This window comes from Columba livia, chromosome 5 (assembly GCF_036013475.1).
Source record: "Columba livia isolate bColLiv1 breed racing homer chromosome 5, bColLiv1.pat.W.v2, whole genome shotgun sequence".
NCBI classification, from domain to species: Eukaryota; Metazoa; Chordata; class Aves; order Columbiformes; family Columbidae; genus Columba; species Columba livia.
This window is the reverse complement of record NC_088606.1, coordinates 37,094,619-37,119,648: the sequence shown is the minus strand read 5'-3', so window position 1 is coordinate 37,119,648 and position 25,030 is coordinate 37,094,619. Positions and strand designations below refer to the sequence as shown.

The 25,030-nt window shown below is 40.6% G+C and overlaps 1 protein-coding gene across 1 annotated transcript in view; it reads left to right on the top strand.

Annotated features, from left to right (window-relative positions):
- Window positions 1-23,937, top strand: part of DCAF5 (DDB1 and CUL4 associated factor 5) — a 79,278-nt gene extending 55,341 nt beyond the window's left edge. The window contains exons 7-9 of the mRNA XM_005502265.3: window positions 4,849-4,915; window positions 15,929-16,056; window positions 21,874-23,937. Coding sequence (XP_005502322.2) covers window positions 4,849-4,915; window positions 15,929-16,056; window positions 21,874-23,685 — 2,007 coding nt within the window. The 3' untranslated portion in view covers window positions 23,686-23,937. The remainder of the gene's footprint in view (window positions 1-4,848; window positions 4,916-15,928; window positions 16,057-21,873) is intronic.
- The last annotated feature ends 1,093 nt before the right edge of the window (window positions 23,938-25,030 follow it).

Here is a 25,030-nt window from a genome sequence, read left to right as displayed (position 1 = left end):
AATACTCTATATTCAGTAGCACCTGAGGTAATGTAGCTTGTGGGATTTTGAAGGCTTTCAAACTGGCAGTGGTAAGAACAAAAATAAATTCCCCGGAGTGGTAGTACTCTGCAAAATGCAATGCTAATGCTACTGTTACAAGACCATAGCAGCAGCAGATTAGATCTCCATTTATTTATATCAACTGCTGTAATTTCCTTGGGGAGAGAGAAAATGAGAAGAGTTACAGTGGAACAAGCGGGGAGCACTAGTCTGAAATGATTCTGCCAGATTCCTGATGGTAGTTCATTTTAAGCATTTTATGCATACTCGAAGCTCAGACTGAATTTGTGTTTTCTCCAGCAGCGGACTCTAACCACGCCTGAGAGTTTTCTTCCTTCTAAGGCAAACTTCTGAATCAGCAGCTTGTAGTCATCTGGAAGCCTTTTCCTGTCATTGTTGCTAACAGCTAGACATAGAAGCTGATTTCTCCCTTCTAAAAAAAGTCCAATATTAATTATTAGCAACTGTTTTTCTGTGTAATCTCATGTTCATGTGAATATTATGAATGTTGATTTCCGAAGTTCTGGTCAGATACAGCAGCAAAAATGCAGACAATGAAACAGGTGGTTTTAATATTGGTCTCTTCCCCCCAGACATCTGAGCATCCGAGCTCCTTGTGCAGTGTCTGGTCTGATTCAGAATGCAGCACCACACTGGTTCTTGGGGCTGTGCTCTGCTTGGAGTCCATCTTTCAGGGAGAGGGGGGCAGGAGGGAGAGTGGACGCTGTTTGAGACATTTACTTGTTTCTGTGAATGGTTTTGCCTCTCACTGGCTTGCCTCTGTGATTCGATTATCTGGGCTTTTCTTCTTAAAGTGACTACAAGGTACTCTGCTAGGAATTACTGGTTTTTGCACATCCCCTCATGACCAAAAATCCTTGGCCACAGTTAGAGTCTAAGCATATGCAGCATGACATTCTTTCATCTACCGCACCCCAACCCCTTATTTTTCTTTCCTTTATGTTCCTTCTTTTTAAAAAGTCTACTCCATTCCCTCAGGATTGCAGCCTTATTGACTAGGGCTTGGCGCACTTCATAGCAATTATTTATTTTAGTTTTCTGGTAATATGGACTGACTTTTGTGTTTTCTCAATCCTTATTCTCCAACTTATTCAACTAGTGTGGAAAAGTACTGGCTTATTGCTACACTAATAATGAACATATCAAAGAGAGATTTTCACAGATGGTCGTGTAAATGTCCTGGTAACGTCAGTTCAGCTGTGCTCTCCAGAGACCTTGGGTTCCCACTGTCTGGTGCAGAGGGTACTAGTTGGAATTGAGTTTCTTTTTCAAATGTCATGGAAGAGGCGTGTTTCTGGCTTTAGCAGCTTGGCTCTCTGCTCTTGAAGCTTCAGCTGGCATCTCTTTTTTGCAATAGCTTCAGTCATGAAGTGCTTCTGACAGCCTCTTGGTCTCTGTCTGAAAAGTCACATTCTACTTCTCAGACCTCTATCACCTTACAGAAAAGGACAAAAGGAATATATTTGGGGATTCAATCCTATATTGTGAGAAGAGCATGGAAGCATGCAGCCCAGAGGTGGTACAATGGTGGCAGTGGAATGGCAGAGATACCAAATAGTTGGATATTTTGTGGAATGCGATCTATTGATGATGATTACTGGCAGAGGTAATGATCAAAATAAGATTTAAATTTATATTAAAGTTCACAACTCGTAGCCCATTGCTTACAACATCAAACTTGTGTATGTGACCATATCAATTAATGCTTTTGGCACTTACTGATGGCGAGATTAAACCCCTAAGTACTTCTTCAGAACAGCTCAGATCCTGAGCTGAGCTTTGCTCTGTGAGTAGACATAAATTGTAATGCAGATATTTTATTCATTCCTGCCTATTTTATCTTAATTTTCTCCAGAATACTTTGGCCAAGTGTCTTTGATTGGTGCAAATGTCATTGGACTAGAAAACAGTAATGACATGAATAAGTTCATGGTGCTTTTAAGTAGGTTAGAACTATCTCAGCTGGAGGTAGCTGGACTCAGTATCTCTGCCATTGGAGATATTTAAAAGCCACTGGGACATGGTCCTTGGTAGTTGGCTCTAAGTGACCCTACTTGAGCAGGGTGGTTGGACCTGATCATCTCTGGAGGTCCCTTCCAGCCTTCCATGATTCGGTGAAAATCTTTAAGATACTTTGCCAATTTTTTTCTTTAAATTCTCTAAATTGTGAGCACCTTCAGATTGTGGGAGACTGTTGAGGTCTACTCTGTCCCTTCACTTTCTCCTCTTCTGGCTAAACAAGGCCAGTTTCCTTCGCTTTTCCTCTCAGGTCATGTCCCTTCAGCCTCACCAGCCCTCCTCCACTCTCTGCCTGATCCATTAGTGTCACTCTTGCATCGGGGGACCCAAATCAGACACAATACTCCAGATGTGGCCTCAAAAGTGCCACGTAAGGAAAATAATCACTTGCCTTGATCTCCTGGTTATGCTTTTGAAAGTGTAGTCAGATTGCCATTAGTCCATGTCACTGCTGTCACCAAAGCAAGGCGGAGCGTACTTAGATCAGCACTCTTGGCGGGTAGTACGTTCTTGTTTGGTGGGCAATGATTTGTCAGATTTCCTCAACAGCTGGCCATTGAGTCTTACAGGAAAAGCATGTTCCTTTGCAAATCAATTTGCTGGTTTGAAGAGTCTCACAGACACTTCATTCCCTGCACGTACGTAATGTGTTTTTTTCTGTGTTGTGTGTCTGGTGCAGGATATCTGAAGTCTGCCACTTCAGGCCTGTCATTGTTGATAGGTTTGTTTGATTTATCACATAAAGTGGTAAATGACTCTCATGTGGAGGAGTCATTAGAACTTGTTTGGTTTAAAAAAAAGGAGGCGGGGGAAGAAAGGGTCGCATTATTGTAATAAATTAAAGATACTGAGTTTTTTACCTGTTTCAGAAGTCTCCAGTTTTCCCCATGTCCTAGGCAAACTAGCTGCTGCTTCAACTGCACAATTTGGTAATAAATACTAATACTTGGCAACATCTTTATAACTTTAAACGAGACTTTTTTTTTTTTCCATGTAGCATTTCTTGTGTAACAAAACACATTAGAGGTGTTTTCTTTCTGATTGCTGGGAGGTTGCCTATGTGAGCCCTAATGTGTGCAGTTTTGGCACAGTGGCTCTGCCTGCTGTGGGCTCACATTTAAGAGCAGCCAAATGAAAGGGAAGTACATATTCCTGGCACTGACAGGTCACTTTGGCAGAGGTGAGCTGCCTAAGTGCTGGAACATGTTGGCTTGTAGAAATAACTTTCTGGCTTGGAAAGGATGGGTCTGTGAGTGCTGCAGAACTAGCATACACAAGTTTTTAAAGGAACTCTTGTTTGATCAGTGCTGCTTATCTGTCAAAATGAGCAGAGTTGCATTCATAAGTGCTTACTCATATCCTGCGTCCTTAAAAATAAGAGAAAAAAGAATGGTTGGATTGTCATGGTAGGAAACCAGAGAAGGGATTTTAGTGGTTGGTTATTGCATTTTTGTGGCTGGAAACATCCAAACACCGCACGGATGTAATTAGTATTGCAAACAGAATGTATGCAAATTTATGGCCCTTTTCTCTTTGTTAGGGTATATTTTTTGTTTATTTGCTTCTCAGTCCTGTGTTATTCCAGTACTTGTCTCCTCATTGGTTGATGTTACTTTGCCTGATGAGTTTATGTATCCCTGGAGAATGAAGGACAGGAACCAGTTATATCTGAGCCAAACAAAACAGAATTTGTCTCTTATCAAAGGTTATAAAAGGGACAAACTCACTCAATTTATTTCCTTTTCTCCCTTCTCTCTACACTAAAATGCAAACCCTAACTTCTGGACTATATTGATGAAGAACAAGCCTTAAGTCACTTGAGGGCTAGAGATTTACACTGTCTACAGCAGTATAACTGGAATTGGAATCTGCCCTTGTTTCCACTATGTGCCATCTCATCTCTAATTTGGGAGAGAAGTAAATGACAGGGAGTACAGTTCATTGGAGAAGAGATATTTGAAGACAAGGCAGAGTTTGTGGCCTCTCATAAGCTTTTTACCATGTCAAATGTCACCTGTCATTTCAGTGCATATTTGTAGTGTATTAAGCTACTTTGAATTGCATATTGCCTAAACTTCTGTGCAATAAAGAGATTGCTTATTGTTTATGCACTGTTGAAAAGGGCAGCCGTCCATCTCTTCAAAGTAACTATAACCAGGAAAAAAATGAACAGTGTGATAAATGTATTTTTTTAAACTGCTTGAGACTTGCTGACAGTGACTGTCCAGCTTCGGTTTTGTTCAGTGTTCGAGATTATTCTCAGTGACTGACCTTTGATGGTTTTAGTAGACTGATGAGCCAGGCATGTGATGCTTGTGTTAATGGACATGCTAGCTCTCTTCTTAGGTATGTGTTTGATGGAGTTTTCCTTAGCAGTTCAGGAGACGAGAAAAAAGGATGAGAGACTTTGCCATTAAAAAAAAAGACCAGAGTTGCAGTCTGCAAGATATGAGAGTTTGATCTAGACATGCTTGTATTAGAGCCAACCAAAATCCATAGCTGTATTTAGCAAAGCAAACATACCCTTTGGTCAGAAAACTTTAGGTACATGAAGCGTACTTTTGAATTTTGGTCCATTTATATGCGTGCAACATTTTTGTGCTCATACCTCACGCCCATTTAAGGGCAAGTTGATTAGCAAGGTGGAAAGAATGAATACAATTTTTTTTTCTCTCAATTTTGGTTTGGAGAAACTAGATCATCAATAAAATAAGATACTTCAGGTGATACTTTGTGGTAAACTGCTTTTCTTTTTATTCCTAACAGTATATCCTTTCGGGCTCTGATGACTTCAATTTGTATATGTGGAGGATTCCTCCAGATCCAGAAGCAGGTAAGTTTTGTTGTTTTGGAATTTGGGGGAGGGGGAAGGCAGGTCTCTGACAAATGCTCATTTGTGTTTTTTGAAAAATTGCTCTTCTCGTTCAGCCTTTGAATCTAGAGTAAATCTCTTGAAAGCTGGGGAGAGTGTACAAATTCCTAATACTGCCCCTGGATAACAGTGGACAAGGCCATTTGAATCTTTTATCATACTGGTTGTCTTTCTCTTCTCATATAATGGTCATTTAAATATTCTAGATGAGCTGATGAAGAGCAGTGGCTAGAGCAGGGTATGTCTTTCCTGCCTCTTGTCTCTCAGCTCTGCTGCTTCTAAATTCACTGAAGAACTTCGGATCTGTTACTAAGAAATTTCATCTCATAATGAAGTTTGCAGCATAAAATGGTGCTGGGTTCACAGGCTGCTCCTTACAGCTCCAGTGCATTTGCCTCTCTTCCCCTCTTTGTTTCCTTTTAGACCAAAACCCTCCTGCTGGTTTCTAATGTAGAGCAGTTTCTCTCATTTCTGGGTGGAGGAGCACTATCAGCTGGTGGAAAATGACCACTTTTAGCTCACTTCTGACCCTTTCCCATGGTGGGGAAGGCATGCTAAGCAAGTAGCACAAGCTCAACTCTGTGTAGAAGTATAGGAGAGGGATGTTAAAGAAAAGCAGCAATATGCGTGGGATCTAACAGTAGCGGTGTAGATGCCACAGTTGGTCAGTGCTGAATTTTGTCATCTAGTACGGTGTAGGGTTTGGCAAGAGGACACTAAGCCACGCACCATCAACATATCTCTTCTGTTGAAACAAATGGCTGCGCTGTTATAGAAGGGTGTTGAATCTTGATTGAAAGACTCAAGATTTCAGGGAATGTACTACTGTTTGTGTTTTTAATGGCTCTGACAGTTTAAACTGTACATTTTAGTGGTAATGAGTACAACTGAGTGCTATCCTGTGGTCTCAGGTGCTCTAGCAGTAGTGAGAGCAAATTGCAAGCTGTGTTAGAGGTAAAATGAAAATATTTTGTTTCATTTTCAGAGGCTGTTAATCACAGCTGTGTAATCCACAGGTGAGAGGATGACTAGCCTCTAAAAGATTTGGTTAATGCCAGGGTTTTGAGGAACATGCCATTCTAATTTTGGATTACTTATTTAGCCCAGATTCGATGCTGCAGTCCAGAAGTTCTGAAGATGGTCCTGCTAAATATACCAGTACCTCGGCCTTCTATCCTTGTGTAGGGTTTATAGCAACTTCTGCCTGCTTTCCTTTTAATTTGTATGATTTCCTTTTACATCTGACACTGGTTTACCACTTCTCATGGAATTTCCTCTTACTTAAAACAAAGGTTGCATACATTTAAATTAGTTCTTCATCTGTAAGTTTTTACATGTGAACTGTAGAATTACATTTTGTGCATGTCACAGTACTTGTCCTGACTCCATTTATAAATTCTGGATTTGGGATTTTGTGTTTATCTGGCCGTGATGCTCTTGACAGCTTTTTTTCCCAGGCAGCTGCAGATGACAAACCTTTTATCTGAGACTTTTACACAAAGAGTGATAGCTACAATTACCACTAAACAATGTCATCTATGTTTTGGTCAGCTTGCTTGTTTCTGGTTCTTGTAACTTGAGGAAGGGTGTCGGTAAACTTGCAACATTTCAGTTACAAAACCAATTGCTTCATGTCAATTGCCCTCAGTGATTGCTTAATGGCATCAGAAGATCCTGTAGTAGGACTGTGTATGTCTTAGTCTCTTGTAACTTGAGCAGTTCCCTTATTGAAACATTGTAATGGAACTCACCAGCTTTGTTTTGTTAGACCTAAACATTGGCCATCCAAATCACCTGTGGTAATGGGCTTATTGAAACTCTTTCGTCACTCAGCTCTTCATGAAGGGTGGTGCCTGTTTTGAATGTGATGAAACATCCTTTCTTAAATCTTATAGTGTGATTCAGAATAATTGTTCTGCTAGAGAGGTTCCTGTGCGTCCTTCTCAGGGAAAGTCTTGGTGTAGGGATGCGGAGACCTCGGAAAGCTTCAGCTTCAATGGAAAACTCCTTGTTCTCATGTCCTAGCTTAAAATAGGAATGTCTGGGTCTGTGATCTCAGGGGGTGGAATGTTGTATGAAGTGGACAGGATGATGTAATGTCCTGTACTGTTGGTTAGTATTTTAAACAAAAATGTCTCTCTAACCAATTTCTACCTTCTAGTCAAATTCAGACATCGTGTTGCTATAAATATTTATGATACAACTCTCTTCAATTGTATCAGCTATTTGTAAACAGCAACTTTTTTGCAAGCATAGATCTTTTTACAGAGCTGCATCCTTAACAATAGCTCTGAAATAGATTATTTTTTTTTCAAGTACAGGTGCAGCAAGTACTAGCTGTTGAATGGTTAGCAACATTACTACACAAAAGATGAAGAAAAGTGGGCAGGAATACACCAGTCAGACAATTGCAAACATATTTCAAGTTGGAGGAATGCAGTTACCTGTGTTGGTATTTTGCCAGGAAAATGAAGCAAATTGTGCTGTCTTTTGCAAATAATGATAATTTAGAGGTATCCTCCCAGTAGGCTGCATTGAGTCATCCTCTCTCAGCTGGAAACTGTTTTGTTCAGTCCAGCTATGAGACAGGATTTACTTCAGGGTGGGGAGGTCTGTGAAAAAACCTATTTCCTAAATTACTTAGGAAGCTATTCTGTTGAAGAGTTTTATTGGCTGTCTCCCTCCACAATCTTAGATTATTCTGAATAGGTCAGGATTTCCTATGCCAGAAGGTTGGTTGCTTTTTTGCCACCTTTTGTCCTTTCTTGAAGCTGGAATAGTTTGCTTGCTTTTCCACTTTCTTCTCCATCCAAGTACTCCCCAGCTTTCCACTGTGCTTGAGAAGTAATTGCCGATTGTTTGGCAAATTTGTTAACCGATTTCCTCTTTAAAGTATATATCCCAGTTTTCTTCAGAGGCAGAGTTTCTAGCAAAATTAGAACATTAGCCTGGCAGAAGAAAAGCAGTCCCCAGTTTCCACAGCTTTTACTTTACTCCAAGACAAGCTAGAAGTGAGAAGAGACATCAGCCCTACATGACCTGCCCAGCAAGACTGTTAACATATAAGCACTGCAGGCAGTATTTAAACCTGACTCCTATAAACATGGTGTCTTAGCTGGTAAAGAATTCCTGTTCAAGACAGAACCGGACATGTCTTGTGGGGTAATAAAGGGCTTAGCAGACCAAATGCTTTGCAAAAAGGAGTTTACATTCCTCACCTACTACTCTGAATCATCTTTGCAATTCGGAGCTTGTCTCTTGAAATACTGCTCAAATATCATATCCCTCAGATAACATCTTTATTTGCAGTTGAGAAGACAGTTGGGGGTCCTTCAGTTTGTGTGAGCAGGCTGTCACCAGACTTCTGAAAAATTTCACTAAATCAGAACAGCAAACTGCATTTCAAAATCTGTTTAATTCCATCTTCGTAACTGCTAGCGAGAAAGTCCCTGTCACTGTGGCCCAGTTACTAAACCAATTGCACCAGTGGAACTGTTGCAATTTTTATTCCCCTTTTTTCTCCTCATTGGTCATTGTAAATGTAGACATCTCTTTAGGCTCAAAGTGTTCAGTAGCAGATCTTTTCACAACCCTCAAACAGGGTTAACTCATTGGAAACAGCTTGTGGTTTGAGCTCTCGAAGTTCCAGGCTGATAAGTAAAGATGCATAATAGAAAAATAAGTGTTTCTTTACCTATTTTTTTGAGATTTTTATATACATGCACATACTAATATATACATACCAATTGAGGCGGGTGGGCGGGGAGGGGAAGTTATGTGGCCCAATGGGGAGCATGCTCTGGAAGGTTTGTATTTTTTTTTTTAATTTATTTTTTTCTGAGGTCGAGTTCTTGGGATCTAAACTGTTTTACTTTTAGCACTTCAGTTTGTCTCTTCCTTTGGTGTTGACCATAGTGTGCTATAGAACAGTTGTTTGTTTATCAGAGCAAGTAAGTGGTGGGGCAGTGTAGAAGAGGTTCTTGTATTGAAGTGGAATTTAGACTGGTGTCCATGTCATGTGGATTGTAATATGAGAAACCCATTGAAAGGTCCTGGGTAGATGGCATCTATCAGAAAACAAGGCAATGTTGGGTGGTTTCTAGTGCAGTATCCAAGTGGAAGAAGATTCAGCATACGTGAGTGTTTCTCTCACTGCCCTTAGCATGTCTGATATCTCATTTAGCACTAGAAAGCTGAAGATAACACTGAGCACGGGGATAGGCTGGAGAAGCCTTAGCCCCCAGCAACATCTAATTGTACTAAAGCTCCCTCCTCTTTATTGTATTGAACATGTTTGCAGCTACCAGTATAAAATAAATGCACAGTCAAACAGTTTTCACACCTCCATTTTAAAAAAAAAGCTGTCAGTTGTGTGATCATTTAACTTATTTTATGCCCTTGATGTTCAGAAAGCGTAGTTGGTGGTGGTAATTCGCATGGTTCCAATAATGTTGTAAACACCATTGGACCTATGCCGTTAAACATATTGAAGCAGCAATCCCTCTCAGACTGGGAGAGGAGACAGAATAGAAAAGGTGTGCCAAAGTTTATTTCTATGGTAATTTTTTCTTAGCTTTCAAATTGTTGTTCAGCAGTGGGAGGGTTGGTATAGTTAGGGCATAGATAGATGTGGCAGATATTTAGCACCAAAAAAAAAAGAAGGAAGAAAACAGGCATCCAAAAATAGCCATTACCACTACAGCTTTCTGCATTTTCTTTAGGTTTTTAAATACGAATTTTACTTCAACTTTTGGAACATCTGCAGAAGTATAAGACCACCACGGGGCCGGTTCTAGACATAAGCTCTGCAAAGTAGGTGATGGGCCTGGATGAGCAGGTTGCCTGAGGGAGGTGCTGACACCAGTCCATTGTTCCCTGTGCTCACCTAAAGCTCTGTAAGGCCACACTGATCCTTTCACCTGGCCAGGGAGGTAGAGGGAGGGTTTGAAAATGATGAAGGAAGCAGACTGCAGATGGAGCTGGAGCTGCTTTCTCAGGAGAAGACACTGCCTTTTGCTTTCTCTTGTAGTGGCAGAAGTGCTAAGCCAGAGTCTCCTGGTGCTTCCTCCAAAATGTGTTCTCTTAACCACACCAGGAAGTGAAAGGATCTTGGCCTCACTGTTCTCAGCCCATATTTGATGTGACCCAAGACAGTTTTGCCTGTGCTGCTGAGAAACCTCGAAGCTGATCAGATTCCTGATCCCACTGGGAGGGATGCTGCATGGCCCTGTGCCCTCAGGGCAAGAGCGCTTGCGTTTGAATCTCGCTTCTCTGGAGAGGGGTCTCTGAGGAGCAGAGCCATCTGCTGACATGCACTGTATGAAACAAATACAGGTGTGTGAGTGACCAGAGAGAGACTTTTTAAGGAGTCTAAATATAATCTGCTGCACTGAAGGCAGAGGCCCTATATGCTATGCGTATTTGCTTTCATTGTGCTGTGCATTTGCTTTTCAAACTATGCTATCTCTCTTCCTTTTGCGCATCATGACCTCATAGGATTCAAATGCAGGGTGGTGGCCTGTGGTTTAAATGTGTCCAGGATTATTATTAATGAAAACTAAATTAATTTTAAAGTAGCTTTCTGCTGCAGTGCCAAGTTCTCCGGTGGAATGGTATGCTATGGCACACTGGCAGCGGCTGCAAATATCTGGTTCTTCTCAGGAGTTTTCAGCACTTTGAGTAATTCACAAGGCTTGTATGAAGTTATGCTTTAGTCTGTGGAACGTCTTTCTACCTTATATGAACAACCAGCAGGACTTCTCTTTCAGTGTCCTAGATAGAAGAGACTTCTTCTTAATGAGGTCATCTAATTCCTCTGTTACAGAGCCAGTGGAGGATTGTTCCTTATCCCAGCAAGTTCTCTAGCGCTTCAACAGTTCTTTAAGTGTTTAGAACAGTGCAGCTTCCATTAGTTTGGAGACCTTTCTACATTCTTACAGGATTTCTGCACTATGGCACTTTTCCTAATAATCTATCACTTCCCTTTTTTTTCTTTATCCTTCGAAAAATTCATTCTTCTTGGGTTTTTTTGTTGTGTGGTTTTTGTTTGGTTGGTTGGTTTTTTAAACACCGCTGTGTGTTGTGGAACTTTTACATAGGAAGTCAGATTGCTGTCCAAATATCTCACTCTCCTTCGTTATTTTAAATATGTTGGTATGTACCATTCAGCAGCTTCTCAATATGTGAAATGTCAAGTCGTTTGCATAAATATTTACAAAACTCCATAATTAACAGGGATTTCATTAGCATAATATTTAAAACCTAAAATAATAAAGCAAACCAAGAAGTAATTACTTTGGCAACTTAGGAGACATCTACTACTTCAAAGCATTGCATTATTCCTTCCTTCTGTCTGTATCAGAGCCTGTAGATGTGCCTTGTGCTGCCATGATATTCTTGTCAAACATTTGTAGAGGAAATTTGTTTTAAAATGTACACTTCAGATTTAGCTTTTTATAAGTTCATTTCTTCTAGCTGTTCAGATAATTGTAGTAGGATATTATTTAAAGAATTTTCTGAGACTTTGTATTGCTCCTCTTTGGATCGTTTATTTGCAGACTGTAGAGGAAGAAAGGTTTTCTTGACATTTCACTTTGTGTATCAAATAAAAGCAGACCAAAAAACATCAACCTGCACAGCTAGAACACTAAACCACTGCTCAGAACTGTCATTAAGCGTAGCAATTTTTGGAAACTATTGCAAAACCAACCTGTATATCACCATCCTCTCCCTCCACTAGTTAGAGGTTAAAAAGTTTAAAAACCTTATGAAAGCAGCATAATCAGCCTCTGAAGACTTTAGGACTCTTTATATCTATATAAATATATATATAAATAATTAATGTTTGTAAGCTAATGGCTTCTGTACAAAGACTACTTATACATGTGGTATCTAAGAATATAAAAGCTGCCATGCTAAACCAGTTGCAGGACCTGTGCATGCCACTACATTCAAAAGCAAACAAACAACACCTCTATCCCCAGAAAAAAACCTTCAAACCTCAGAAACAAAATTTGAGTTTTGTTGGGATAGCAGAGGTTGATTCTGGTGTAATGATACAGATAAAAATACCAGTTCAGGTGAAGACAGCAAAAAGAAATAAAAATTATGACATGCAAAAAAGGAAGGTGGCCTTAGGAATTTCAGCAGTTTATGGCCAACCTCCACTTAATGTACAGATACACTTTATTTTGCCAGCAGACATGACCAAACTTAACTCACACTGTGAGATGGCTGGAAGCTGCGTGGCTGCAGCTGAACCTCTGCTGAGAGACATGGGGGATTCCAGACAAGTCTGGACACAGGCGTATGTCTGACCTACAGATACTAATGATATCATCATACCAGCTCTCCTGGGCCACTATGAAATGAAGGGACCACTGTCAAGATAAGGGTGCAGAATGCTCTGCATTAAGCACCTACTTAGAGGCATCGCTTAAGTACATAGGAGTTGGTAGACTAACATTGCATCAGGAAAGGGGCTGTCCAAACATGAGTCTATTGCTGAAGTCAATACTTTTTGGTTTGAATGGTTAAAACGTATGGTACTACCAAGGTAGAAGCTGACTGCTGGGATTTGTGATTGCAGTAATCTGCTCCTTGGGGACTTTTCCTCTAATTGGACAGTCAGTTGTTTCAAGGGGCTTTGTAGGGAAGTTCACTTTAAGAGGAGTGAAGTATGTTCTAGTGCTATGCTTCCTCTGATCTTACTGTTCACAGCTTAAAAGGGATTTAGAGAACTTCGATATTAAAGCAGAAAGCTTTGGAGTTCCTACATAGAATCACAGAATGGTTTGGCTTGGAAGGGACCCTTTAAAGATCATCTAGTCCAACCCCCCTGCCAAGGGCAGGGACGTCTTCAACTAGATCAGGTTGCTCAAAGCCCTGTCCAGTGTGATGTTGGAGACTTCCAGGGAGGAGGCATCCACAGCTTCTCTGGCCAACCTGTTCTAGTGCCTCACCACCCTCATTGTAAAAAATTGCTTTCTTATATCTAATATAAATCTATGCTCTTTCAGCTAAATACTGTTGCCCCTTCTCCTGTCATTACAGGCCTTGGTAAAATGTCTCTGCCTTTTTTGTAAGTCTACTCAGCTGAAAGGCCACAATAAGGTCTCTCTGCAGCCTTCTCTTCTCCAGGCTGAACAAGCCCAACTCTCTCAGCCTGTCCTCACAGCAGAGCTGTTCCAGCCCTCTGATCATCTTTGTGACCTCCTCTGGCCCCTCTCCAACAGGTCCATGTCTTCCCTGTACTGAGGGCTCCAGGGTTGGACACAGGACTCCAGGTGGGGTCTCACCAGAGCAGAGCAGAGGGGCAGAGTCACCTCCCGCAGCCTGCTGGCCACGTTCCTTTTGATGCAGCCCAGGGTACAGTTGACTTTCTGAGCTTCAGACACTGTCTGAATCTGACTATGGCCTAGGGAGAGCTGTGTTCCACACATGGCATGCTGTGCACTCTTCATCCCATGCTCTTAGTGTATTAATAAACATTTAAAGTTTAATGTCAGAAGACACTTCTGGCATTAAATAACTCTTATCACTTTTTTACTAGGAAGATAACCACAGGTTAATTCACACTGCTGACAGTGCCACAAATGGTCAACGACTAACTTGGGAATGCAGCCCATGATATTGGTTCCCTAAATCTGTATTTCATGTCCATTATAATTCTTTCTTTGGTCATTGTCTCTCTTAATTTCTGACTCTTTCCTAAGTGTTTCATAGAGCATATTTATTGGTTTGTACTGAATCCAGGCAGCTAGAGTCCATGGATAGGTAAAGCTTGTTTTAGGCATTACTTACAGACTTGGAAAGATATCCTAAGCAAATTGTCTCTTCATTCCTGAGGCCCTCTTTCCTGGAACATTTGTCTGCTAGGTCAAGATAAATACATTGAGAACTGGACTTGATGTAACCATCTACTGTTGGCTTGATATATACAATTGGATTGACAACTGTGATTTGGCGGGAAGGAATGCTGTGGGAGTAGGGCAAGTTGCCATCAGCCGTGAATGTGATCAAGAATGTTTAGTAGGGTGAGCAGGATGAAAATACACGAGGAATCTCATAAAATGGCAAAGGACATCAAAAGAGCCCAATTTGGCATTTAATTTACTTGCTCTCCATCAGGTACTTCAGTCATCTTTGCTTACCCTGGTGAAGTCTTGCTTCAATGGCTGAAGGCAGAACTTATCTCTAAACCTTTACAGAAAATACAAGTGTACCCAAATAAGAGAGCCATTCCAGGTAGCTCAATCTCTGTGCATTTTCAATGAACATATTTAGAAGTTAACTGGAGTGATAGTCTCCCTTTCAAGTTTTCTTGATTTTAAACAAGCCTTCATTCTATATACAAAGTCTTTATAATGGCCATCCATTCTGGTCCTTGGAGTTACTTGCCATCTTTTCCCTTCTTCAGGCAGGTTATCTTCTATCCCACAGTGCCATAAGACTGCAGTTTAGTCTGCAAAAATTGATTTGTGCTAAAATAACAGTTTCCAGTAAAAAGAGCTGTCTGCAGATTTTTAGGATTTTTGTAAATCTTTATCTTGGTTTGTCCACCATCAGTCTGATCTCCAGAGTGTGGTTATAATGACTGGAAGGGATAGAGTACTTTTTTTGAAGGAGAGAAGGGCTGAACATAAGCTCACTAGCGGCAGTCCTGTATCAGTCGTGTAACCTAACAAATGGAAGGTGATGCAGGAATGCCTTTTTTTTTTTCTCCTTGACACTTCTGTCTTGCTGCTCCTGAGTGTTAATGCAAGTTTTTCTTTAGGAAACACGTATTGCAGAAGAACTCTGACTCTCTGTTTTAGAAGACAAGTTTTTCAACATTGAGCTTAAGGTTTAAACCAGCAGCTATTTCAGCTTAAAGAGCTCCTGTTGAGCATGAAACGTCTTTAGCAAGAACATAAAGTTTACTTGTTCAGTGTTAACACAAGTAGCACAGAATCTAATGAAATTATTTTAACTTTCTGTAAGGTGTGTTTACAACTTTTGAAATTTTAAATAGCAAGATTGTTTTCCTCTGAACGGGTTTTCAGTTTTTACTTCCTCTCTTTTAAGAGTTTTGGTTTCTTTTATTGAAGATGTTGTCAAAGCATGTTGATTGGCGCTTGTTTATTCAGATACACGGGTGTGCTTCTTAGCAAATATGGTTTTAATTATGTGAATCTACAAATATAAAAAATTACTGCGTGACAGTTTCTTGCTTTGGTGTATAGACCTATTAAGAGTCAACAATAATGCAGAAAAGTTGTCTGGATTCTGTTTTGAGTTTTACCATTAGCACAAAAGCATTCCACTTCAGCTAGTTCCCAACCTTGTGAAAAAGCATTATAAAACCCACTGTTTAAACGTGTTACTTCAGGTCCCTCTTTGAGCTTGATTAACAGAAATGAGTTGTTACAGATCCCGGTCTAGGATAGGCTACAGTGTCAAACTGTAATGTAGTAACTCAGGTTAGGAGCCTTGAAGATTGCCTCCTTTAAGTTCTTACCCATTGGATTAGAGTCAACTGTGACAGTAATGGATTGCTGATTTAAAAAATAAATTTAAAAAATACTATAGCTATTTAGAAAGTCAACCTCTTTATTTTACTCTGCTTCAAATTTACAAACAGTGAGTAGTGTCATGCCTTAGCACTCTGGTTTACTGGTGATTTATTTGGGTACATATGTTGTTCTTATTCACATATTTGTCATATTAGATCAAAAACCTTCCTTGTTTGTTTAGACAGTTGAACTAAAGCTGCCCTACCAAGTCTTAATTTGCAGGAAGGATGCTTTTTATCAAACTTGCAGCTTTTCATAGGCGCATTGCTCATAAAATTGAAATTCTCTAGCCAACATAGGCCTTAAAATATTGCAAAATAAAGCTGAAGCGCATTGTCAAATATAACATGACTTTAAATGATTATGATCAAAGCAATGTGAATTAATGATTCATTTCAGTGTGTGCTTGTTCTTCCCGTAGGTGGCATTGGCAGGGTCGTCAATGGTGCTTTTATGGTATTGAAAGGTCATCGGTCAATTGTAAACCAAGTCCGTTTTAATCCTCACACTTACATGATCTGTTCTTCTGGCGTTGAAAAGATTATAAAGGTAAGACTAATTATCAGAAAATGTATTCTTTCAGTATTTCAGGAAGAAGTGCTTCATTTTGCTCAGCATCATTCTTTTCCACACTCATCCTGTCTTCTCATCTTATTCTTCTGTAAAGAGGTATGTCTCATTTGCTGGCTAAACTGATACAAATTTTGAATTGACCATTTCAACTTGAAATTTCATTTCAGTTTTTAAGGTTTTAGAGAAGAGGGACAAGATCAGAAATTCCTGGATTTGTACCTTGAAAAATGCTTTTTTTTTTTCCCCAGTTTCATTCCGTACATAACCAAAGTATCATGCAAATAGTCATTCTCGGGTGACTTGGGCCACAGCTGTAACATGATCTCTTAAGACTTCTGATACTTTGGGCTGAAATGTAATAAAAATTTCTCAAAAAAGAGTATTGCTGAGCCTTAGCATAGCCTGACTTAGCTGACTTTGGCCCAAATACTGCCTCAGGAGCCCTTCTATAATTTTTGTACATATTTCCACAGTGAATCAATTCCACATACCTTTCTGTGGCTTCCAGAGGAAACAGGACTCTTAATACCTTCCACAAATGTCTTTTCTGAATCCCCTAACAATGTACAGTATTTTTAGAAAGTTGCCTTTTTATGTGTCGTGGAAAGAGGTAACAAACTTTGTTAGGTTCTGAAACTTTCTTTCCTTAAGGAAAAAAAACTAGTATTGTGGGAGCAAGGCAGAAACTTTTTTGTCGTTTCTAATAGCGGAGGTTGAGGGTAGGGAGGCGGAGGATTATGCTACACTAAGGCACTTCACATTCTGCTGCCGTAGACGTTTTGCTATAGTTTTGGTCTATCAACAAGATGAAAGAAACCGGAACAATTTAACTTTTAAGTAGTATGATGAGAACTGATGCTGCTTCTAACTATTTGCTGAATGACTTCTTAAAAATCTTACATGCATGTGGCTATAAATGAGGTTGGTTGAGTATTAGTAAATGCTTTGGTCAGCTACAAGTTGACTGAATTAACTTGTCCTGCAAAACCATGTTTTAGTGGTCTGCAACTTATGGACCAGAACTGGCCCAAAACCTGGGTACTGGACCAGTGCCCAGCTTCATCATTTGCATTACAGCTACTATCAGCATTTGAGTTCTGATTGTAGTTCAGCTTTCCTTCCATCTTGCACTGGTACTTTACTTTGCTTTTCTACTTTTTTCTTCGTGCGTGCCCTTCTAACAGTTTTGATCACAAATCTGTCAAATACAGACTTTGAACAAAAATGCACTGAACTGTCTGAGCGGCTCACCCATTTTTCCATTTCCAAGCAGTTGAACTGCCACTGTTTTAACAACACTTTTGCCAGAGGCATATTTTTGCTTTCAGATCTTGATTCATGCGGCTTGAATTCTCCCTTTTGGGTTTTAGATCTGCTGACCCTTCACCCTATGAATCCTTCCTGCATGAGTGTACTTAGACTGTTGGATTAGCATTGGTATAAACAATCCCCTGTGTTGCTTTTGTGTACTTCTGCTGAGGTTTGGGCGTTTTTGGAGTTGGTTTTTTTTTTTTCCTAGTGATTAAAAGGTTAGTGCGATTAAGGCCTCAGTCACAGGTTGTGTAACTCTTTCAAAGACACCTCTGCTTGAATGCTTCCTTAGAAGAGAACACCTGTTGTGTCACAGTATGTGCAGTGGAGCTCGTGTCACTGCTTTGAAGAAACTGAATTCCCCAAACATTGCAAGCCAGAAACAAATTAAGGGAAAGGTGTTTAATGTATTAAGTTTATTAACAAGCCAGAAGTTCTTACCCTTTTGTTGTGTGTCATTTGTCTCAGCTTGTAATGTGCGTTGTTTGGGGATCAGATTGGTTAAAGCCTCATAGCTTGTCTGATCTGCCTGACTTCACTCTTTAAAGGTACTATCTTAGCAGTTCGCAGGTAACCAGACAATGGTGGTTTCTTCTTAATTCCAGTTACTTCTGCAGATAGGCTGGAGGTTGTAACTGCCACTAGCAGAAGGGCAAAACACTAAAAACAACACCAGCAGTTCTGAGGGACTGTTTACTGCATTAAAATCAGCTGGGAATACATGTCCTTCCCTTGCATGGCTTTCTTTCCCCCATATAAATGCTTGATGTACTTGTTCGAAGTTGAGATTACAAGAGGAAGAGCCATAAATAAAAATTGTACTTGTTGGCTTTTCTTGTTTTGTTGGGCTTTGTTTGTTTGTTTCAATCAGTTCCTTAGAAAGTGTCCTTCCTTTTGCTGTCCTTCAGGTGTCTTCCAAAAATCTTTCTGGAATTAAATCACGGAAGATAATGTCACTGTGGTTGGCTGCTTTTCCATTCCCTCGATTATAGAAACTCTGTGATGAATTAAAGATGTGGATGCAAGTAGTTGTCTGAGCTTTTAATTTTTAGACTAGCTAGCCTAAATTTAGTACTTGAGAAGTAAGGAACTGATAGCACCAGCATCAAGGCATGATACAGACAAACCATTCAATAATTCCACGTGCTTCTGCCAACACACTTGCTATTTTAATGCAGATTGCAAATGAGATACAAATTAATCTCAGACCTAGCCCTGCTGAAATGAATAGTCTTCACAAGAATGATTTTGACCTTTGTCTTTATGCTTTTTTTGCTTTTGTTTTACTTTGTTGCAAAGCACCTGCAAGAATGTATTTCAGTAGCTCAGTGGTTTAGGGTTTGGTTTCTGCTAGGACTGAGAATACAATGGCCAAGATGGGGAGTGGAGTATGAATATTCAGGTGAGGAGGTTTCTGAAACGTAAAATAAGACTCAACAGGCTCATTAATAAAGGACACTAGAAGCCTTGACCCCAGACAGTGCATGCTGGATGCATCAATCCAGATGAATTGCTCATTGCCCTCCATTTCAGAAACCTGAACCTCAATAAAATTGTGTGGAAAAGCACAGCTGTGAACTAAAATTATCATTTGCAACAAGCATTCACCATGAGGGCTAAAGCAATATAAAATAGAAAGATACCACTTTCTCCTCAGTTAAGTGTGTGAGACATTGGGATGTGCTGGCAGAAAAATTAATTACATTGCAGAAAAAAAAATGAGGCATTCCCTCTGATGTGTGGGGCTTAGAGGAGGGCCACCATCGGTTATACAGTTAGAAGATAGTTCCAGAAAAGATAAAATAGATAAAGTGCATAAAGATTTCCAGAAATCAGCACTGTTTTGTATTGGAAATGGAATGCTGTGTAACTGAGCACAACTGTTGTAGGGCCCATTTGTTTAAAAATCATCAGCATATCAAAGATAGCAAAGTCTATTTGCCCATGTTGCTATGGTGACAGATTAATGTCATTGTGGCTAGGTGCCTCTGCCTAATCAGATAATCTAATAGATCTGATTTTAATTATTCTCACACTATGGGCATAAGTATCTTTTTGTTTTAAAATTTGGGGATTTGCCACCGTGGACTACAAGCAATTTAAAGATGCTTTCTGAAGCATCTCTGCTGAAGTAGAGAACCAGTTTTGTACTCCTCTTTTCTGTTATCATTCCAGTTTTTATATCTGTACTCGGGGCATCAGTGAGTAATGTTCAACTCCTTAATCCTCTAACAGAGAAAGAACTTCTTCATAGATTGTTGCTTCAGTGGAATGATTTCTCCAGTTTGCTCACATTCTTCCTCGACATGGCATCAGTCAGAGGATGAGAAAAAGGGAAAGGCATTCCATTTACACAGAAGACCATTTCAGACACCACAGAGAGCACTGGACCAGTTGCTGCCAATTTAAAGAGTTCCCAGTTCTGCTGGGGATAGATTCTTAGTCTGATTTCTTTCTGGGGCTCTGATAGGCCCTCACACTCTCTCATAGCAAATGTCTAAGAAGTGGGGCTATCAATCTCCAGGGACATCTGATCCTGCACAAACAGGTTTTCATCCTGAATTCCCTTGACTTCTCTTGATCACTTACTCTTTCTCTGTGAGCAAGTCTGTCTCAGAAAGGGAAAAGCCTCGCTATCGACTCTTTGTAGCTATCTTTTCCTTATTTAACATTGCTGTATTTTCTCTGATGCCTGCAGAGTGAGCAGAAGGACCTAGTAGCACAAACAAGGATATGAAATCTCTCTGTACACACTTTTTGTACCTTTTTAGATGACTTTTCTTTATAAAACAGACCTTCCTGGAGAAACTTCAGAGCAGACTACCTCTCCTCCATTTATATTGGTTCATACAGAATCTAAGAGTTTTCTAGTCATCAATCTAACACTGTTAAGATTGTTTGAGGAAGGGTCATGCCAGCCTGCCTGTCCAGGTGTAGGATATGAAGCATTACACTAAGGTTTGTGCTCCTTAAATACAAACCATAAATTACAGAGGATGCAAAGTAAAGGCCTTGTTTGGGAGAATTCCAGAATAAAGGTTACCTGTACATCTTCAATTTGGCTGTGCTGAACAGGTACTGGTAATTAATTTATTTTGTTTCACTTCAAATAATAATTTATTTTGGTTTACTTCCAATATTAAAGGTGCAAGCTCTTACTGCACACTGTTGAAAATCTCTGTGAATACAGAATTGCTGGCATTCTTTTGGGATTTTTTTATAGTGTTTGTCATAGTACTATCAGATTATGTTGCATGTGTTAACTACACATCTGTGAGATGAGTGCTGATTATCCCATTTACCCAGGCAAAACAGGCGTTTTGATAGTGGTTTTGTCTACTTGGAACAAAACTTGACTAAATTCTATTGCGAGAAGAGTTAGATGTGTTTGCGAAAGTCTATCCCAAAAGGCCAATCTGGTATAGACAGCTGGCATAGAATTTTCTTCCCTGAGTTCATTAGCATGGTAAAACCAAAGCATGACTGAAATGAGACATTTTATAAGCAGAAAGTTAAGGCAGTATTGTGTATAAGCTACATAGTGGCTCTGCTTACAGTAAGTGGTGTGCATTCCATTAACCATCAATCTAGAATAAAGTGATAGTGGTTGTCCAATGAGTGCCATAATCATATTGCCCCTGAATCTGCGAGTATAACTGAGAAAGGTGAGGAGATCCAACTATTATGTTTGCTATGGATTGCCAGTTTCTTAGGGACATTGGTGGATCTTCTTTGGGGCTTTTTTTTTCCCTTCCACACCAGGGAAGCTGAGGGAAGGCTAGATGGATAGCACAGTCAAGGCTGTTGCTATTGCTTATATCATTACACTTTGCAGTGTTACTACTTCTCTCCACGTCAAAAGTAGTTTTCGGTAGAACTCTTCTTTGCCTTTCCCCACTAACTAAAACTGCTGCTGTGTCTTGCATGTTGGATGCTTTCTTTCCTTCAGGACTGTTCCCTGAAGGGAGTAGTGCAGGCCTGCTGCTCCCCTCCATGCCTTCATCTCCCTGCCTGCTGATCAGCTGTGACTGACTGCGGCTAGATGAAATGTTACTTTTCATCGCTGGCACAAGCACCTCCAGTTTCCTGGGAAACAAGTGCCTTCATTAGTGCTAAGGCTGTATTGCAGGCAACAAACTATTCTTACCATTAGTGAGTAAGCATCCCCTATTACATAAAAATAGAGCCCTGCAATTTGGGAGAAATTATTACACACTGAAATATTGAAATGAGGGATAATCTGCAGCGTGAGAGCTTTTAACTTCTGCATAGGTGAAGTAGATGCAGAAAAAAAAAACTTGCGAAGGGGGAGGAAAAAAACCCACATCTCTGGAATACTTGTAAGTATGGGTCTGAGGGATGACAGTTAATAAAAACTATTTGCAACTTGCAGTTGTGCTGGGTGTGTGTACTGCGGTTCTATTTCAAACACTTGTAATCGTTTATGAACTCAAAGACATACGTATTTTTTTTTCGTTACAGATCTGGAGTCCTTACAAACAGCCTGATTGCACAGGGGATCTAGATGGTAGGATTGAGGATGATTCGCGTTGCCTCTACACTCATGAAGAGTACATCAGTCTTGTGTTGAATAGTGGTAGTGGTTTGTCCCACGATTATGCCAACCAGTCAGTCCAGGAAGATCCACGGATGATGGCCTTTTTTGACTCCCTGGTGCGCCGGGAGATTGAGGGCTGGAGTTCTGACTCGGACAGTGACCTCAGTGAGAGTACAATCCTGCAGCTCCACGCAGGCGTCAGTGAACGCTCTGCTTACAGCGAGTCCGAGTCCTCTGCCTCTTTGCATCACTCCCCACCACCCCACGTGGCTGAAGAATCTGATGAAACTGCCTATAACTTAAGGGCCTTAAGATCAACCGAATCCCCCTCAGCCAGAGAAGACGTGGCTTCCCGTCAACAGAGGCTCTCTGCACTGAGAAAGTATCAAGATAAACGTCTCCTGGCCCTTTCCAATGAGTCTGATTCTGATGACAATACCTGCGAGGCAGAACTAGAAACAGACCTGTTCCCACGGCCACGGTCCCCAAGTCCAGAGGAGAACGAATCCAGCAGTTCCAGCAGCAGCAGCAGTACAGAAGATGAAGAGGAGTTGAATGAACGACGCACATCTATGAGGCAACGCAATGCACTGAGGCGTCGACAGAAGGTGCAAAAGGAGGAAAGGACTAGTACTAACACGGAGAATGTCACTCCCTACATAGGTGAGGATATCTATGATTACCCCCAGATCAAAGTAGATGATTTGTCTTCTTCTCCAGCTTCTTCACCAGAAAGGAGTTCAGCCAACAAAGAAGTTCTCAAAGAAAGGACGTCTCCTTGTTCTGACAGTGAATCAGTGGAGAGAAAGATTTACAAAGCATACAAATGGCTTCATTATTCTTACATATCATATTCAGCTAATAAAGATGGTGAGTCCTCCAGAGAAGATGGGGAGAATGATGAAGGGAAACCTGGAACTAGTGGAAGGGACAGTACAGCACACTTGCTAAATAAGGAAGACGCTAGGAGCTTGAGTTCAGTAGTTCCTCAGGGCTCCCCAGCTCTTTCTACCGAAAGCCACAACAAAGAAACTTTGAAAGAATGTGGCTCAATAGAAAATTCTAGTAATGGTCAAATTCATGAATGTGACAATCAGCGGCGGATGGAGGGTCAAGAAAACACATCTGAAGACACTAGCAGTGGAGTTATAGAGCATTCCTTTGAGGCTAAAAAGCTAAATGGAAAAGCTAACTGCAAAGGGCTAAGCAGTTGTACTGAAGAACCATGCATTCAGACTGCAGGACTGGTGGAACAGAAAAATAGTCAGAACTGTCAACCAGCCTCAAGCCATCACTCACTGGTCCCTCCATTCTCCACTGTTGCCATCCGTAGCACGTCAGGTCACTGCTCCAAAACCCAGGCTGATGACAGTGAGGAGAGGAGCCTTGACACCGCCTGCATTAACCACAATAATGGCCACTTGCATCTTCGCCCTTCATGCTTCAACAATGGACAGAGTTTTGGAGAGCAGGAGACTGTGACACAAGGACTACAGGTGCACTCGAATGCCGATAAAGGCAGCCTTGTACAGATGGGTGCGAGCTTGCACAAAGACTGCTGCCTGTCGGAAGTGGACTCCAACAGCTACGATGTGAGCACAAGGGAGGATACTGCCGACTTGTATCGTGCAGGCACTGAGAGTACTCAATCTCTTGGAGGACTAAAAAGACACAGAGCCGAGTTGGAAGATGCGGATTCAGAGAGTTCGTCCTTAGAAAAGAAGTTAAAAACATGATAAATGCAAATGTATGTCATAGTGTGCACTCTCAAAAAAAAAAAAAAAAGAAAGAGAAGGAAAGTATTAAAGGCACGTAGAGCTTGGGTCTGAAACATTGCGTTTGATTCTCCATTCCATTCTTCAGTGGGTCTGTTTTAGATTGCCAATGGTTCATGCTGTATAAAAATCCAACTTCTTAATGAGACTGAGTCTAGTGTACCCATACAAGGTTCTGTTGAAAGTAAATCCTTATTAAGACGGTTGACTGAATTATTCTTGTGTGAACATGTGTCTTTTGTTCAGCCAGCCAAGCAGGATGACTCCTTTAAGTTTTAATTGTTCTTCTAAGAAGGAATTTTTCCATACTGACACTTATTACACATTTCAGGCTGAAGAATGATTGAATTAGATCACACTGGTGGTAGCTTGGGATGTGTTTCTTGTTGAGAAAAACAGGGAAAAAAAACCTTTCTGGGCCCTTTATTCTGCTTCAGCAACTAAAGAAATGCAACTATTAGGATATTTTCAGAACTAACGGTACCTTTAGAGATGATACTTCATAAAGCATTTGCTTCTAATACAATTGAGTGACATTATTTTTATGCCAACAGAAAAGCTATAGGAAATGAGCCTACTTCCAAAATCAACTTTAGACTGTTCCCATGGTGACATTCAAGTTTCTGAGTTTTTTTTTTTAAAGGAAATAACTGAATAACACAGTGTTATCACTGTACTAAAATGTGATTGTTTGGCAGGAGGAAGGTGTTATGCTGTAGACCTCACTCTGACCAAGGGCTATTAAAAATTGGGCATTGAACCATGCCTTTCTGTGAGCTTACAACATAAAGATTATTATTGTTATTATTTATTAAGAATATGGCTCTTAGTGTTGGGATATACCTTGACTGTGCCCTCCCCTTCCCCTTTGTACTTACTTATGGGAGACAGTAGGCCAAAGAGAAAATAGCAGAAGAATGGATAATGCAACTAGTGCATATTAACAGCAACACTTAGTAAAGTCTGAAAACTGCATTTTTAGCAGTTTTCTTAGCCCAAAGCTCAAAATAGGTTGTCATTGGCAATTTGGGTTGTTTTTCTACCACAGTGCTGCAAATATTTAGAACTGCAGATGAGCAGATGGATTCACCGGCGTTCCGTGTGCATAGGAGAGCTTCCGAGAAATGTCCCCATGTGTGGGGATGCTGGGACTCTGAGTCTGGCAGGCGGAACTCGAGCTGGCACGCGGCTCTGGCTGCCACGAACTGGCGGCTGTTCAGGTGCACAGCATCCTCTCTTGCCTGGCTCCGATTTTAATGGAGTATCTAGTGAGTCCTCTCGGTTCTGGCATGCTGGAATTGGCAGA